General features: G+C 45.0%; 1 protein-coding gene across 1 annotated transcript in view; it reads right to left on the bottom strand.

Annotated features, from left to right (window-relative positions):
* Window positions 1-15,583, bottom strand: part of LOC142313054 (uncharacterized) — a 106,382-nt gene that overhangs the window by 68,506 nt on the left and 22,293 nt on the right. Inside the window, exons 5-8 of the mRNA XM_075352040.1 lie at window positions 9,287-9,404; window positions 9,106-9,203; window positions 8,818-8,908; window positions 7,248-8,170 (exon numbers count right to left, since the gene is read on the bottom strand). Coding sequence (XP_075208155.1) covers window positions 7,248-8,170; window positions 8,818-8,908; window positions 9,106-9,203; window positions 9,287-9,404 — 1,230 coding nt within the window. The remainder of the gene's footprint in view (window positions 1-7,247; window positions 8,171-8,817; window positions 8,909-9,105; window positions 9,204-9,286; window positions 9,405-15,583) is intronic.

Here is a 15,583-nt window from a genome sequence, read left to right as displayed (position 1 = left end):
TCATGGGACATTGTGAGGAGGGGGCAGCATGCATGGGACATTGTGAGGAGGGGGCAGCAAGCATGGGACATTGTGAGGAGGGAGCAGCATGCATGGGACATTGTGACGAGGGAGCAGCATGCATGGGACATTGTGAGGAGGGGGCAGCATGCATGGGACATTGTGAGGAGGGGGCAGCATGCATGGGACATTGTGAGGAGGGGGCAGCATGCATGGGACATTGTCCTCACATCATGCTGCTCCCTCCTCACAATGTACAGATCATATTTCATAATCGAGGAAGGTGTGGTGCATATACAGTAGTTTATAAGGGAGGGCAGTGTGGTGTTTATTAGGGGCAGTGTCACAGTCACAGTATATAAGTGGGGACGGTGTGGTGGGAATATTTTATACTCATGCTATGTTTTGATGTGCCTGTGGTGATTCCCATGGGGGGGGTTCGTTTCTTATTGATACTTTTTAAAGTGTGCTACAGAGTAGATCTGCCTTAAACAGATGTCGTGTGCGAAAACTCAGTTTTACGTTGTCACTAAGGGGCGCGACCACTTAAAGTGCCTAGGGCAGCATGAAGGCAAAATACAGCCCTGTCTCTATGCATGGTAAAGGACTCCTCAACTCTAGGCCCGTTCACTGTTTCTTGGTCAGCTGCACCTGTGCAGGGATCTCCATCCGATTCCATCAGCTCAGATCTAGACTTTTTTTCTGGCGTACCTAGCTTATTTGACAACAGGAAATATCTACATCCTACATACATTTTGACTATCTTACCTACCTCTGCTCCACCCATCTAGAGAGGCACTTACGTTACTTCCTCCTGTACCGAGGGGGTGGGAGGGAGTGGCCCAAATTTAGAATACCTCATGTTGTGCAAACCATAGCATATCCAGTGCAGAATCGACCAACATCTGATTCCATCTATAAAAACAAAAACTAAAAGAAATATGCATTAGATCATTCTTATAACAGACATGTTTCATAGTAGTCTAATAGACATGACACAACTGTTGTAAAAGAAAGGCCAGCTTTAAAGCCTATCCAATATGTCTGCTGTGCCTTATACTGCTGGAAAAATATAATAGATATCTACTTTTCCCCCCTTTTTATGTTTTGCTTTATATACTATTTTGGCAAAACTTACAGGTTTATAACAGCAGACAATATGATGAAACAAACGATAAATATAACCTATACTTTACTGGGGAATTTTGAAACCTCACAACATGGTTTATAGATATTTTGTATCTACAAAAGAAAAGAAAGTAATCAATATTGGCAGTTTGTATGCAAAAATAATATAAAACAAAAACATAACCATAAAAACAAAAAAAACCTAAAATTTGTATATGTTAAAAAATATACTTTTCCCTGCAAAATTAATTTAATTATTTAGGTATTAGCAGAATACTATTGATAATTTCTTGTCAAATTTTGAACTTTAAGGATTAAATAAAATTTACTTTACCAGCCGGAAAAAGCACATTAGTATATAAAACACATATAGTCCTGCAAATCTCTGCAGAAGCCATTTTTTTTCTCATTCTACTTCATTAGTTTTTTTTTTTTTCTTACAACTTGTGATAAGTACACCCTCCCACATATCTCTGCTGGCTTAGCAGGCTTATGGCCCCCCCTTGTCCTTCAGAGTACGCAATGTTAGAACAGCTGGTGGGAAAAAGAGATACAAGAAAAAAAACCGTGGGAAGAACTTTCATTACAGAAATATATAAAATATATTTTTGTACCGTGTCAGCCAGCAGAGACAAAAGTACTACAGAAACATCTGGAATATGGGGTCCAGTTTTGGACTCCACATTTTAAAAAGGACATTCAGAAGTTACGAGTCAGTTCAAAGGCAGGCAACTAGACTACTACAAGGAATGGAAGGCCTCCCATATGATGACAGGTTGAAAAAGTTAGATATGTTTAGCTTAGAAAAAAGACGTCTCAGATGAGATCTCATTTATATGTATAAATATATGTGTGGTCAATATAAAGGACTGGCACATGACTTATTTCTTCCGAAGACAATACTAAAGACCAGGGGGCACTCACTGCGATTGGAAGAAAAGCGATTCCGGCAGCTAAATAGGAAAGGGTTCTTTACAGTTAGAGCAATCAGACTGTGGAATACCCTACCACAAGAGGTAGTAATGGCAGATACTATAACAGCTTTCAAAAAAGGGCTGGATGATTTCCTCAGTACACACAACATTGTTGGTTATAAATGACTTAGTGACCAAATGTAGAACTGGTGGAGGAAGGTTGAACTAGATGGACCTAGGTCTTTTTTCAACCTTAGTAACTATGTAACTATGTAACATATATTACAGAAGCCTTAAGATTGATGGAGTGGAATGGAGAGCATCATTAAAACAAATAGCTTGGGACTGGAAATCACTACAGCAAAAGGGCAAACAGTCCAGGGCTCTCCTCTGTATCACTAGGGAAGGTTGGGGCAGACTTGTGGGTGCAGCCCGGACTGTGGGTGGTATCTTGGGAAATCTCCTGGGGCTGATTTAAAGGGATACTGTGATACTCTGGTAAAAGGCACATCAGGCTTCAGGTAGATCATTACTTGATCTACAGGGAGTTTACCCACAACATTAGGCCCTTTTGACTATAATAGTCCACATCAGATTTATTAGCACATGGCATAGAAAGCATCACAGTAAGCATCACAGTAAAGAGTGCCCATAGGGGGCAAGACTCCTCACACCCTTCTGGGAAATATAATTTAGTCAGGGTGAGAGTAATACCTCCTTCTCCATCATAATTTATGGCGGCCTTTAATTTATTTAACAAATGAACTAGCAACTCCTACTGGGGCAAAAATAGCAAAATATGGTCGGGAGTTATATCAGACACTTTATTAATGGAATTGGTTACAACAGTGTCAACTATAAATTTGAAAGAGGCCCCTGCAATACTTCTTATTTATTTTGACCATTACAGTATAAATTTATGGGCGATTGGCTTTGGTTTTGGGGCCTTGGACAGGTGATTGGAATGGTGGGACACGGCATCCTCTTCGGAAATGCCCGGGCTGACCACAATGCCAACAATTCCATTGCTGGCTCTGCTGGTTTTGTTGATTGGGAGCTACAAATACGGGGTTTGGGCCCTGTTGGGGCATCGGCTGTGGCGGGGGCTGCACCAGCGTGTCTGTATACACCAATACTGGGGTGTTCCTTTTGGATTCGGGGGCTGGATGCTTTACCAGGCTTTTCTGGAAACTTTTAACAACCAGGATAGCGTCTTTGGCAGGAAGATTTATGATCTCAGGTCAAGTGGACATCACCATGTCCTTAAGATCTGTTTGCAGACCTTCAATAAAGGAGGTGGTTAGGAGGGTGGCTTGTGACTTATTGGTTGTAGTGAACCCGAGATCTAAAAAGACTCGTTGGAGCCTGGCATAATATTTTTCAGCAGATTCCCCTTTCTCCTGCACAACATCCTTCAAATTAGTGGCTTGTTCCACCAATTGATCTTGAGCCCATCTTTTTAAAGCAGCACAATACTGTTGTCCACTTTGGAAAGTGGTGTCATCAGTGCCTGGGGGCATTGTGAGATGGGGTTCCATTAAGGGCCAAAAACTGTCTCCTGCTTTTACTTTGGTGAGATTAACAAGGTCCTTCCGGGCAGCTGAGTATAACTGGTGGACCTGTAGCATTTCCCTATAAAATCGCATAGGGTTAATTTCGGGATCTGGCAGGTGGTGGATTAATGCCGCTGACTGGGTGGGGTTGAGGGGGACATATTTGGGTGAGGGCTGTTCCTCGTCAGGTTCGGGGTCTGCTGAATACTCCATACGACTGTCTGTGTCAGTCTTGACTGACACATGAGGTGCTGTTGGCAAGGGAACCGAGTCCTCCCGTTGAGCTGCTGCTACTGCATGATAGACAGCAAGTTCTCCATCTAACACTAACCTGACCTCCTCCAGATGCAGATTACAACCTCTGATTATAGACATGATGCTTCCAACAATCACCCTTGCAGCCCTCTCCACAGGAAAACCAAATAAATCAGCAGATATCAAGGGCAGTGAAACACTTCTACGGGTCAGCAAAGTAACATCCAGATCAGAGACATAAACAATTGAACGGTTTACACAGTCCCTGAGAACATTTTCAGAATCCCAGGGATGCATGGGATCAAACCGGGAGCCTACAGCATGAACAATGTAGACTGCCGGAAGGGTACCTCCTCGAGTTACACCAATATGACCAGGTTCAACATTACCATGCTGTCTGACATATTCATCCGATTCTTCCTGGATTATCTGACCACCCTGCAAAACCATTTGCCAGGCCACGCCCCCAGCATGATGCAAATTTTAATTAGCCGGATTAACATACACCCTGTCTCCTGTGTCAACAAATCCCCCGTCCCTATCCTAAACAAAATCTGAGCCCCTCCGGGCGTAGCAAGCAACTGAACATATCGTGGGTTAAACAACTCCAGACGGGTCCGGGATCGTTTGGAATAGGGTTCACAATGTGTCCTAGGGGAAGAAGGGGGATCCAAAGGGGGGGATTGGTAACTGGGGAGCGTGACGCCAGACTGGCCGGTGAGGGGAGAGACAGCATTGCAGGTATGGGAGGGACCAGGGGTATGGGTGTGGAAAGAGTTAAGGAATGCTGTCTAGTGGGTGGAGCTGCAGCATCTATGAGCATCTCCGGGACAGGGGGAATAGAATGGGGATCAGGTTGTGGGGCAGCAACAAAACAACCTGCCGGAGGACCCTTAGATCTGTCCTTAGACTCAGGTAACATATAGTAAAACACAACATCCCCTTGCTCATCTTCATCTTCAACCTCAATATATCCTTCCAACAGCAATGCCTGCGATATTCTGCCAAACAATTCTGCATCATTCAACAATCTCCTGTCTTTTAACTTGCCATTTTTTGCTTTCAATGCTGTTGCCCATAGTGACGGTTGTAACCGACCTCCTTTTGTTAATTCTAACATTTTAAAAATCTCCAAGGCATGACGTACAGCTTTCTTCCCGTCTCTCTCTGCAACTAGCTCTAACACAGTCTGTGAGCCTTCAGGCCTCTCAGCTTTCTGTCTTCTCTGTCTGAACATTTTTACTATCTTGGTGGTGTCTGGATTACACTAATATATGACTATGCGGCGTGCGTTAAAGCCCGCCCGGAACTTAAGGCTCCACCTCTACACTAGCTGCTTCCTCAGCTATATAGTAATAAGGGTCCCGTGTCACGGAGGAGGGGTACAAAATGTATTCCCTCCGGACTTGATCAGCTGCACCAATTTATTGTCCTAATCCCTATCTTCTTTCACTGAGGATTTGTCTCATGAAAGGAGAAGGACGTACAAAAATGTACATGCATATACAAGAATATCCCGAACTCCAGACTTGGTGAACTGTATCAATTGTTAAATGTCCTAACTGGTCTGTCCCAGTGGTCTGTACCAATTCTTAAGTATGGTTTGTCCCAGTGGTCTGTGCCAACTCTTCCCAGTTGGCCTGTCCCACCGGTCTGTACCAGTTCTCAAGTATGGTCTGTCCTACCGGTCTGTGCCAGTCCTAATCCCTATCTTCGGTCACAGGAACCCCCCCGCGTCTTTAATTACAGACCGGGTTAGTCTAACTAGCTATATCCGGCCACCACCGTCTTTCCTGCCCTAACAACCATCCTCTGGATCCCGTGTGACACTCGATCCACACCTCAGGGCTGGGATCGTGCTCTGAGCTCCAGCGGGCACTACCCCTGAGTCACAATCAGGTACCTTTTAACACCGATATGGACACACAGCCCGTCACTTCCTCTGTATGTAACACTTACCCGTGGGGTCGGAAGTGATCGGCCTGTTTGGAGGTGAGGGAGATCTCAGTCCGCGAGGTCCAAACCATCGGTATCTCCAGGTCAGCAGTGCGTCCGTGGAGCCCCACGCTGGTGCACCAAACTGTCAAGGGAGGAATTTGCGTTGAAGACTGCTAATGGAGTCCTCATTTGGGATATCCAGAGACGGTGCCGTATTAGCTGTATATCAGTGCCAATATATATTTCAATGTATATAAGACAAAGAACACAGACATGCTCTCTTTTCAGCCAGCGTCACCAACTGAACTCGTTATTATATTGAAAAGAAACTTAATTATTACAGAAGGCACCATCGGTCTTGAAAATGATACACAGAGTTTATGGGAGTATCACTCACCTATTTCTCCCAGCATATTATACAATACATCTGTTCATTAAAGCATTCTTTCTGTGTGGACACTACTGATAAGACTTTGCAGCTTCACATTCTGGCTTCATCATCTTTGGTTAACTCCTTCATGATTATACAACTTTGAATTATACTATAGGTCTGTGCGATGGCTACATAGACAGACAGATAATTATACAACTACAGCTACATTTTGATTATTTATATACACAGATATTCTTATTACGTTTGAACAAACAAGCTATAGCTCAGTCGACCTTCACAGTGCCTATAGAAGCTCTTGATGGTGTAATGCGTGGATGGAATGCCCCAGTTTGAACCCAGATGCCTTGTTTCTGATCCCATAGGAGATACGCAATTGGAGATCTTCTTACTTGTTTTTTTCCTATCTGTTTTGTCCAATCCGAACGTGCCTCCAACCTCAGCTACCCCGGTGGCCCTTGCCACATTAAAGACTGTGCCTGTCCATCCTAGTTGTGGCTCCAGCCTCAGCTACGCCGATAGCCCTCGCCACACCAGAACCTGTGCCTGTCTGTTCCGGCCGTGCCCTCTGCCTCGACTACTCCGTTGGTCCCAGCCTCGCCAGAGATTTTGTCTGTCTGCCCTGACCGCTCCATCTGCTTCTGCTACCCTTTGGTGGTTCCTGTCTACTCCTTCGACCCAGCCCGGTCTGATCCTGTGTCCATCCCTGCCCTGCGGGGTTAGCTGCCAAAGTCCGGTCCCTGCCCTGGGAGAAGCACCTGGCATCCGGTGAGCTCTTAGTCAAGCCCCTCCCACTAAAAGAGTAGGCCCGGGGTCCCCCTGTGGTCCAGTGGGTCCACGATCCTTGCTTACTACCTCATTCCTGTCGGTGATCGTGACAGTCCTTGCATACAATAGATTTTCTCATTATTATTTATTGTTCTAAATTGCTTTCCATTTTAGACTTGTGACTTACGTTTTACTGAAAATCTTCATGTACATTTCATCAATAAAATAATTTTATAAAATATGAAATGGCTACTTCCCTGTATAATTTCTCTGACATTAAACATTTTCACATTCTCAAGATAAAAATGGCTTCTCCCCTGTGTGAGTTGTCAGATGCGCAAAAAGATATAATTTCTTGGTAAAACCTTTCCCACATTCTGAACATGAAAATGGCTTCTCTCCTGTGTGAGTTCTTTTATGTTTAACAATATCATATTTCCTAGTAAAACATTTCCCACATTGTGGACATAAAAATGGCTTCTCCCCTGTATGAATTCTCAGATGGACATTAAGATTTGATTTGCTAATAAAACGTTTTCCACATTCTGAACAAAAAAATGGCTTCTCCCCTGTGTGAATTTTTGTATGTGTAACAAGTGTTTCTTTCTTGGTAAAACATTTCCCACATTCTGGACATGAAAATGGCCTCTCCCCTGTGTGAATTTTATGATGTGCAGTTAGAGCACCTTTCTTGTTAAAACATTTTCCACATTCTAAACATGAAAATGGCTTTTCCTCTGTGTGGCTTATCAGATGATTAACAAGTCTTGCTTTAGTGCTAAAAGATTTTTCACATTTCGAACATGAAAATGGTTTTACCCCTGTGTGAATGCTTTTATGTGCAACAAAACCTCGTTTGTAAGTAAAACATTTGTCACACTCATCACATGAAAATGGCTTCTCCCCTGTGTGAATTCTCTGATGTTCAGTAAGATTTGATTTCTGAGTAAAACATTTCCCACATACTGAACATGAATATGGTTTATCCCCAGTATGAATGTTTTGATATTTAGCATCTTTTTCGTTATTTTCATTTTTCTTAACAGTCTGTATTAAATCAGAAGATAGGTCCTGTTGATAAGGAATAGATGATTGAGTTTTGTTGTGAAGGGCTGATGGTATATCTGGAATTATGTCAGGCTCTTCATATATATATGGTGCGATACCATAATCAGCTGCTTCAAAATTTGTAAATGGCAGATATCCCTCTGATGCACAGTCATCTGCCAAGAAAAATTTTTTTTTTTTTCAGAATTGCTGCCTTTTGAAAGAAATTGTATTAAAATTCAATTATTAGTTGATGAAGACAGTGGTACAAACTGCAGACAGCAATGCAAGGACTAATAGATTATGATATTAACCCCTTAACGACAGCCGATTTGTATTTTAATGGCAGCCTTAATCCTCAGTGCCTCTTTTTCATGTTGCTGAGCATTAAGTGTATAGCGCCTCCCAGTGGGATACAGCTGTATATGATTGGCAACACCCTGCGTCATCGCACCCCAAAGCCATCTGATGACCACAAGGTACAGTGGTTTGTTAGACCCAGCTATATGCAGAGTCTAAAATGTAGATTCTAAAAGGTAGAGTACATGAGAAACTAACAGGTCTCAGGCACTGCAGTTGATGAGACCAAACATCAAAGTAAAAAATATTGATATCCCACATGGGTACTGGGTAAAAAGATATACAAAAAGTTAAATATGTTAAACAAAAAAAACACAAATGGGCAAATAAAACACTAAAACCTGTTTTGCCACTAAAAACGCTACTCCTGGGTTAAAAGAAAAAAAAAAATTAACATAATTGATATTACCACATCCAAAATGACTGTCATGTTATTTAAATAAATATAGAGTTTACTACTCACCTGGGCGGTTATCTGTGGGAATCTCCTCTTTACTCCGCTCATCACCACTCACATTTGTCTCAGCAGTATTAATATGGGTCAGATCTTCCCCCTGAAACAAATATTGTAAAAGTCACAGACAGATGGAGAAGTCCGATCTATGATCAGCTCTAATCCTGCCATCTCCACCGCTCTCATTACACAAGTATAACACATATAATACTGGAGGATAAAACAAGACTGAGCACAAGACCTTCACAGCCGTCTACACATCATAGGGAGATTTCATGTCACCTTCTCTCTATCTACCTGATGATCCTGAGGAACATCAGGATCTTCTTGTTTACAGTCCTGTGGGAGAAGAGGACGGGGACATCGCTCTGGTGTTGTCCTCTTACTGGATAGACCTGGAGGAGACACATACAGGGACTGAATTCATTCCTTACATACAGATAATTATAGGCCGTGTGTATTTAGTCCTGTCTATTACCTGGTGATGTGAGGGGCTGGGAAACCTCCATCATAACGTCCTTGTACAGATCTTTGTGTCCTTCTAAATACTCCCACTCCTCCATGGAGAAATAGACGGTGACGTCCTGACACCTTATAGGAACCTGACACATACAATGATACCGTCACCCCCGATCCCTTCATAGCGTTACTGTATAATGTCCCAGCATTCCCAGCAGTGTCACCTCTCCAGTCAGCAGCTCAATCATCTTGTAGATGAGTTCTAGGATCTTCTGGTCATTGATGTCCTCATGTATCGGGGGGTGAGGCCCCGTGATTGGGCTCAGGGGTCTTCCCCATCCTTCAGACACAGGGGCCTGACAGCGCTCACTAGAGGTCTTCTTCACTACTGTGTAATCCTGGTTATGGAGAGACACAGTAAGAAATCTCACTCCAGACATTTCCAGAGTCCTCACCTCTCCAGTTCTGTCCATCTGTTATTCCCATAGATAAGAATGGTGTAATGTGACGTCATCAGAATCTCTCACCTCTCCAGTAAGCCGGAAGAGGATCTCTAGGGTGAGGTGTAATATCCTCTCCGCCATCTTGTCCCTGTCCATATCCATCCTTCACGGGGCAATCAGGAGAATTCTCTTCTATAGAGCGATTGTTCTCCCCCAGCATCTAATGTGTATGGAGCCTGAGCCCAGTAATGGGGAATCTCCACACACCTCCACCTGCAGAGCCGCACACTAGATATATGGCGGCTCTGTGCTTCCAGGACCTGTGATGATGTCACATGAGGGGAGGAGTCAGGGGGTCACATGATCAGCTCCTCAGTGTATGCAGGACTCTGCACCTACCGCCACCTACAGAGCCGCACACTAGATATATGGCTGCGGTAACATCTAAATCCCAGTGGCCAGAGGAACCTTTGCAGACGTCACGCCCATGTGACCAGAAAGGGGCGGGTATCCACTGACATTGCTAACACCAGGAAGCAGTGGCATACCTTCAATAGAGGCAGACCACGCCACTGCTACAGAGCACGCAAGCTGGAGGGGCCCGGGCGGCTGCCCATGGTGTCTGTGTTTTCGCTTTCGTGCATCATGCCCCGGGTCGTCACCAAACAGCTGATTAACGCTGCTGGGTGCCGGCACTGTTTGTATAGCTGCAGGCTGGCCAACGCAGAGATGCAGATGCGCCCACATTGCACACTGTGCGCGGCCTGTCCTGAAGAGGAGGGAGTGGCCAGGCAGCTTCTTCCTCCAATCAGAGAGCTGTCAGAGATGCCAGGAAAAGAACAATCGGGAGAGAGGGCGGAGCTTGTTCAGTACAGGAGCAGTGGGTGAATGAAATGATGAAAAGGAAAAGATTGCTGGAGTGGAACAGGGGTAGAGACCACAGAAAAGAGAGAAAAGCAAACAGAGAGCAGAAAAACAGTGAGAAGTGGAGAACAGAAGGAATAGAAAGAAAAAGCAGAGGAGAGGAGGAGCAGCCAGGAAGACTCACAAGAAGTGCATGCAACAGGAAGGCCTGAGCCACTATCATCATCTCTCACAGCACAGGAGCAGGTGAGTATTATAATGTACAAATGTCTGCCTGTAACTCTACAGAAAAACTGCCCTGTGCTGTGCCATCACTTTGTGTGTGTCTGCCTGTGTCTGTTGCCCCTAGGCTGTGCCATCACTGTGTGTGTATGTGTGTCTGTTGTCCCTGTGCTGTGCCATCACTTTGTGTGTGTCGCCCCTATGCTGTGCCATCACTCTGTGTGTTTGTTGCCCCTGTGCTGTGCCATTACTGTGTGTCTCTCTGTTGCCCCTGTGCTGTGCAATCACTGTGTGTGTCTGTTGCCCCTGTGCTGTGTCATCACTGTGTGTGGGTGTCTGTTGCCCTTGTGCTGTGCCATCACTGTGTGTGTGTGTGTCACCCCTGTGCTGGGCCATCACTCTGTGTGTGTCGCCCCTGTGCTGTGCCATCACTGTGTGTGTGTCTGTTGCCCCTGTGCTGTGTCATCACTGTGTGTGTGTGTGTGTGTGTGTCTGTTGCCCCTATGCTGTGCCATTACTATGTGTGTGTGTGTGTCTGTGTTTTCCCATGTGCTGTGCCATCAGTGTGTGTGTGTGTTTTGTCCATGTGCTGTGCCATCAGTGTGTGTTTGATTCCCCTGTGCTGTTCAATCACTGTGTGTGTTTGTTACTTCTGTACTGTGCCATCACTGTGTGTGTGTGTGCGTCTGTTGCCCCTGTGCTGTGCCATCAGTCTGTGTGTGTCTGTTGTACCTGTGCTGTGCCATCAGCCTGTGTGTGTGTGTGTGTCTGTTACCCCTGTGCTGTGCCATCAGTGTGCGTGTTGCCCATGTGCTGTGCCATCCGTGTGTGTGTTGCCCATGTGCTGTGCCATCAGTGTTTTTGTGTTGTCCATGTATTGTGCCATCACTATGTGTGTGTATATTTTTGCTATGCTATCTGTGTGTGTGTGTGTGTCTGTTGACTCTGTGCTGTGCCATCACTGTGTGTCGCCCCTGTGCTTTGCCATCACTCTGTGTGTGTGTGTCTGTTGCTCCTGTGCTGTGCCATCACTGTGTGTGTCTGTTGCTCCTGTACTGTGCCATCACTGTGTGTGTGTGTGTCTGTTGCCCCTGTGCTGTGCCATCACTAAGTGTGTGTGCGTGTGTGACTGTTGCCCCTGTGCCATCACTCTGTGTGTGTCTGTTACCCCTGTGCTGTGCCATCACTAAGTGTGTGTGCGTGTGTGACTGTTGCCCCTGTGCCATCACTCTGTGTGTGTCTGTTACCCCTGTGCTGTGCCATCACTAAGTGTGTGTGCGTGTGTGACTGTTGCCCCTGTGCCATCACTCTGTGTGTGTCTGTTGCCGCTGTGCGATCAGTGTGTGTGTGTTACCCATGTGTTGTGCCATCAGTGTGTATGTTGCCCATGTGCTGTGACATCAGTATGTTTGTGTTGCCTATGTGCTGTGCCATCAGTGTGTGGGTTTTGCCCATGCGCTGTGCCATCAGTGTGTGTGGTTTTCCCATGTGCTGTGCTATCAATGTGTGTGTGTGTGTGTGTTTTCCCATGTGCTGTGCCATCAGTGTGTGTGTGTGTTTTGTCCATGTGCTGTGCCATCAGTGTGTGTTTGATTCCCCTGTGCTGTTCAATCACTGTGTGTGTTTGTTACTTCTGTACTGTGCCATCACTGTGTGTGTGTGTGCGTGTGTCTGTTGCCCCTGTGCTGTGCCATCAGTCTGTGTGTGTCTGTTGTACCTGTGCTGTGCCATCAGTCTGTGTGTGTGTGTTACCCCTGTGCTGTGCCATCAGTGTGCGTGTTGCCCATGTGCTGTGCCATCCGTGTGTGTGTTGTCCATGTATTGTTCCATCACTGTGTGTGTGTATATTTTTGCTATGCTATCTGTGTGTGTGTGTGTGTCTGTTGCCCCTGTGCTGTGCCATCACTGTGTGTCGCCCCTGTGCTGTGCCATCACTCTGTGTGTGTGTGTGTCTGTTGCTCCTGTGCTGTGCCATCACTGTGTGTGTCTGTTGCTCCTGTACTGTGCCATCACTGTGTGTGTGTCTGTTGTCCCTGTGCTGTGCCATCACTAAGTGTGTGTGCGTGTGTGACTGTTGCCCCTGTGCCATCACTCTGTGTGTGTCTGTTGCCGCTGTGCGATCAGTGTGTGTGTGTGTTACCCATGTGTTGTTCCATCAGTGTGTGTGTTGCCCATGTGCTGTGACATCAGTATGTTTGTGTTGCCTATGTGCTGTGCCATCAGTGTGTGGGTTTTGCCCATGCGCTGTGCCATCAGTGTGTGTGGTTTGCCCATGTGCTGTGCTATCAATGTGTGTGTGTGTGTTTTGCCCATGTGCTGTGCAATCAGTGTGTGTGTTTTACCCATGTCCTGTGCCATCAGTGTGTGTGTGTGTGTGTGTGTGTGTGTGTGTGTGTATTATCCTTGTACTTTGCAGAGTTTTACTAAACACTGTGTGCAGAATTATTAGGCAAATGAGTATTTTGATCATATGATACTTTTTATACATGTTGTCCTACTCCAAGCTGTATAGGCTGAGAACCAACTACTAATTAAGTAAATCAGGTGATGTGCATCTCTGTAATGAGAAGGGGTGTGGTGTAATGACATCAACACCCTATATAAGGTGTGCTTAATTATTAGGCAACTTCCTTTCCTTTGGCAAAATGGGTCAGAAGAGAGATTTGACGGGCTCTGAAAAGTCCAAAATTGTGAGATTTCTTGCTGAGGGATGCAGCAGTCTTGAAATTGCCAAACGTTTGAAGCGTGATCACTGAACAATCAAGCGTTTCATGGCAAATAGCCAACAGGGTCGCAAGAAGCGTGTTGGGCAAAAAAGGCGCAAAATAACTGCCCATGAATTGAGGAAAATCAAGCGTGAAGCTGCCAAGAGGCCATTTGCCACCAGTTTGGCCATATTTCAGAGCTGCAACGTTACTGGGGTATCAAAAAGAACAAGGTGTGCCATACTCAGGGACATGGCCAAGGTAAGGAAGGCTGAGAAACGACCACCTTTGAACAAGAAACATAAGATAAAATGTCAAGACTGGGCCAAGAAATATCTTAAGTCTTATTTTTCAAAGGTTTTATGGACTGATGAAATGAGAGTGACTCTTGATGGGCCAGATGGATGGGCCAGAGGCTGCATCAGTAAAGGGCAGAGAGCTCCACTCCGACTCAGACGCCAGCAAGGTGGAGGTGGGGTACTGGTATGGGCTGGTATCATCAAAGATGAACTTGTGGGACCTTTTCAGGTTGTGGATGGAGTGAACCTCAACTCCCAGACCTACTGCCAGTTTCTGGAAGACAACTTCTTCAAGCAGTGGTACAGGAAGAAGTCGGTATTGTTAAAAAAACGCATGATTTTTATACAGGACAATGCTCCATAACATGCATCCAACTACTCCACAGCGTGGCTGGCCAGTAAAGGTCTAAAAGATGAAAAAATAATGACATGGCCCCCTTGTTAACCTGATCTGAACCCCATAGAGAACCTGTGGTCTCTTATAAAATGTGAGCTCTACAGAGAGGGAAAACAGTACACCCCTCGGAACAGTGTCTGGAGGCTGTGGTGGCTGCTGCACACAATGTTGATCGTAAACAGATCCAGCAACTGACAATCTATGGATGGTAAGTTGTTGATTGTCATCATAAAGAAAGGTGGCTATATTAGTCACTAATTTTTTTTTTGCGTTTTGTTTTTGCATGTCAGAAATGTTTATTTCTAAATTTTGTGCAGTTATATTGGTTTACCTGGTGAAAATAAACAAGTGAGATGGGAATATATTTGGTTTTTATTAAGTTGCCTAATAATTCTGCACAGTAATAGTTACCTGCACAAACAGATATCCTCCTAAGATAGCCAAATCTAAAAAACCCACTCCAACTTCCAAAAATATTAAGCTTTGATATTTATGAGTTCTTTGGGTTGATTGAGAACATAGTTGTTGATCAATAATAAAAAAAATCCTCTAAAATACAACTTGCCTAATAATTCTGCACACGGTATAGATCCTAAGGCTATGAAGAGGGTCATAATCATTACCATTATATGGGGGAGACAGATGTGAAAATGTATATTGTGTGTGGTGAGGGGCATGAAAGACATCGCTACTTTAGGCTAAGTTCACATGTTGCAGATTTTGGGGGGGATTTGCAGTGTGAACCCACTGGTCTTGGTGCAGTGACCTTTGCTCAGTAACAGGACGGTGGTTATATTCAGACTCTATGTGGTGATATTATTTGGCATGGTGTGGCGGCATTATTTTGCACTGTATTATTGGCCTTGGTATGGTGTTGTTCAGTAACACTATGTAGTAGTATGTGTTATTTCCGACTATAACCCGCCCCCAGTAACATGTATGATGATTATTATTTTGATATTTTATTGTAATTTTTTTTTTTTTTTGTATCGAGGGAGGGGGGGCCCATGATTTCTATATACCCCTGCCAAGAAGATACATTATTCTTCTATGTCCACGTCGGCATAGAGTTGATTATAATAGAAGCGGGGGCTGGGGGTAAGACCCCCTTGCATGAGTATAGTGTACGGAAGGAAACATCGCCATGCCCACCAAACAAGCAGTCACTCCCACAGGTCTTTCTACCCACTGGGATTTAACCACAACCATATGGCTGCTCTGTGCTGCCAGGACCTGTGATGATGTCACATGGAGGGGAGGAGTCAGGGTCACATGATCAGCTCCTCAGTGTATGCAGGACTCTGTTGTGCTGGGTGTCATGGTGCTGGATGAGGGGAAGTTTATGTGTGGGGTCAGGAGGGGTTTACAGTGTGGATGTAGCAGAGC

This window comes from Anomaloglossus baeobatrachus, chromosome 5, assembly GCF_048569485.1.
Source record: "Anomaloglossus baeobatrachus isolate aAnoBae1 chromosome 5, aAnoBae1.hap1, whole genome shotgun sequence".
NCBI lineage: Eukaryota > Metazoa > Chordata > Amphibia > Anura > Aromobatidae > Anomaloglossus > Anomaloglossus baeobatrachus.
This window is presented reverse-complemented; position numbering and strand designations above follow the sequence as displayed.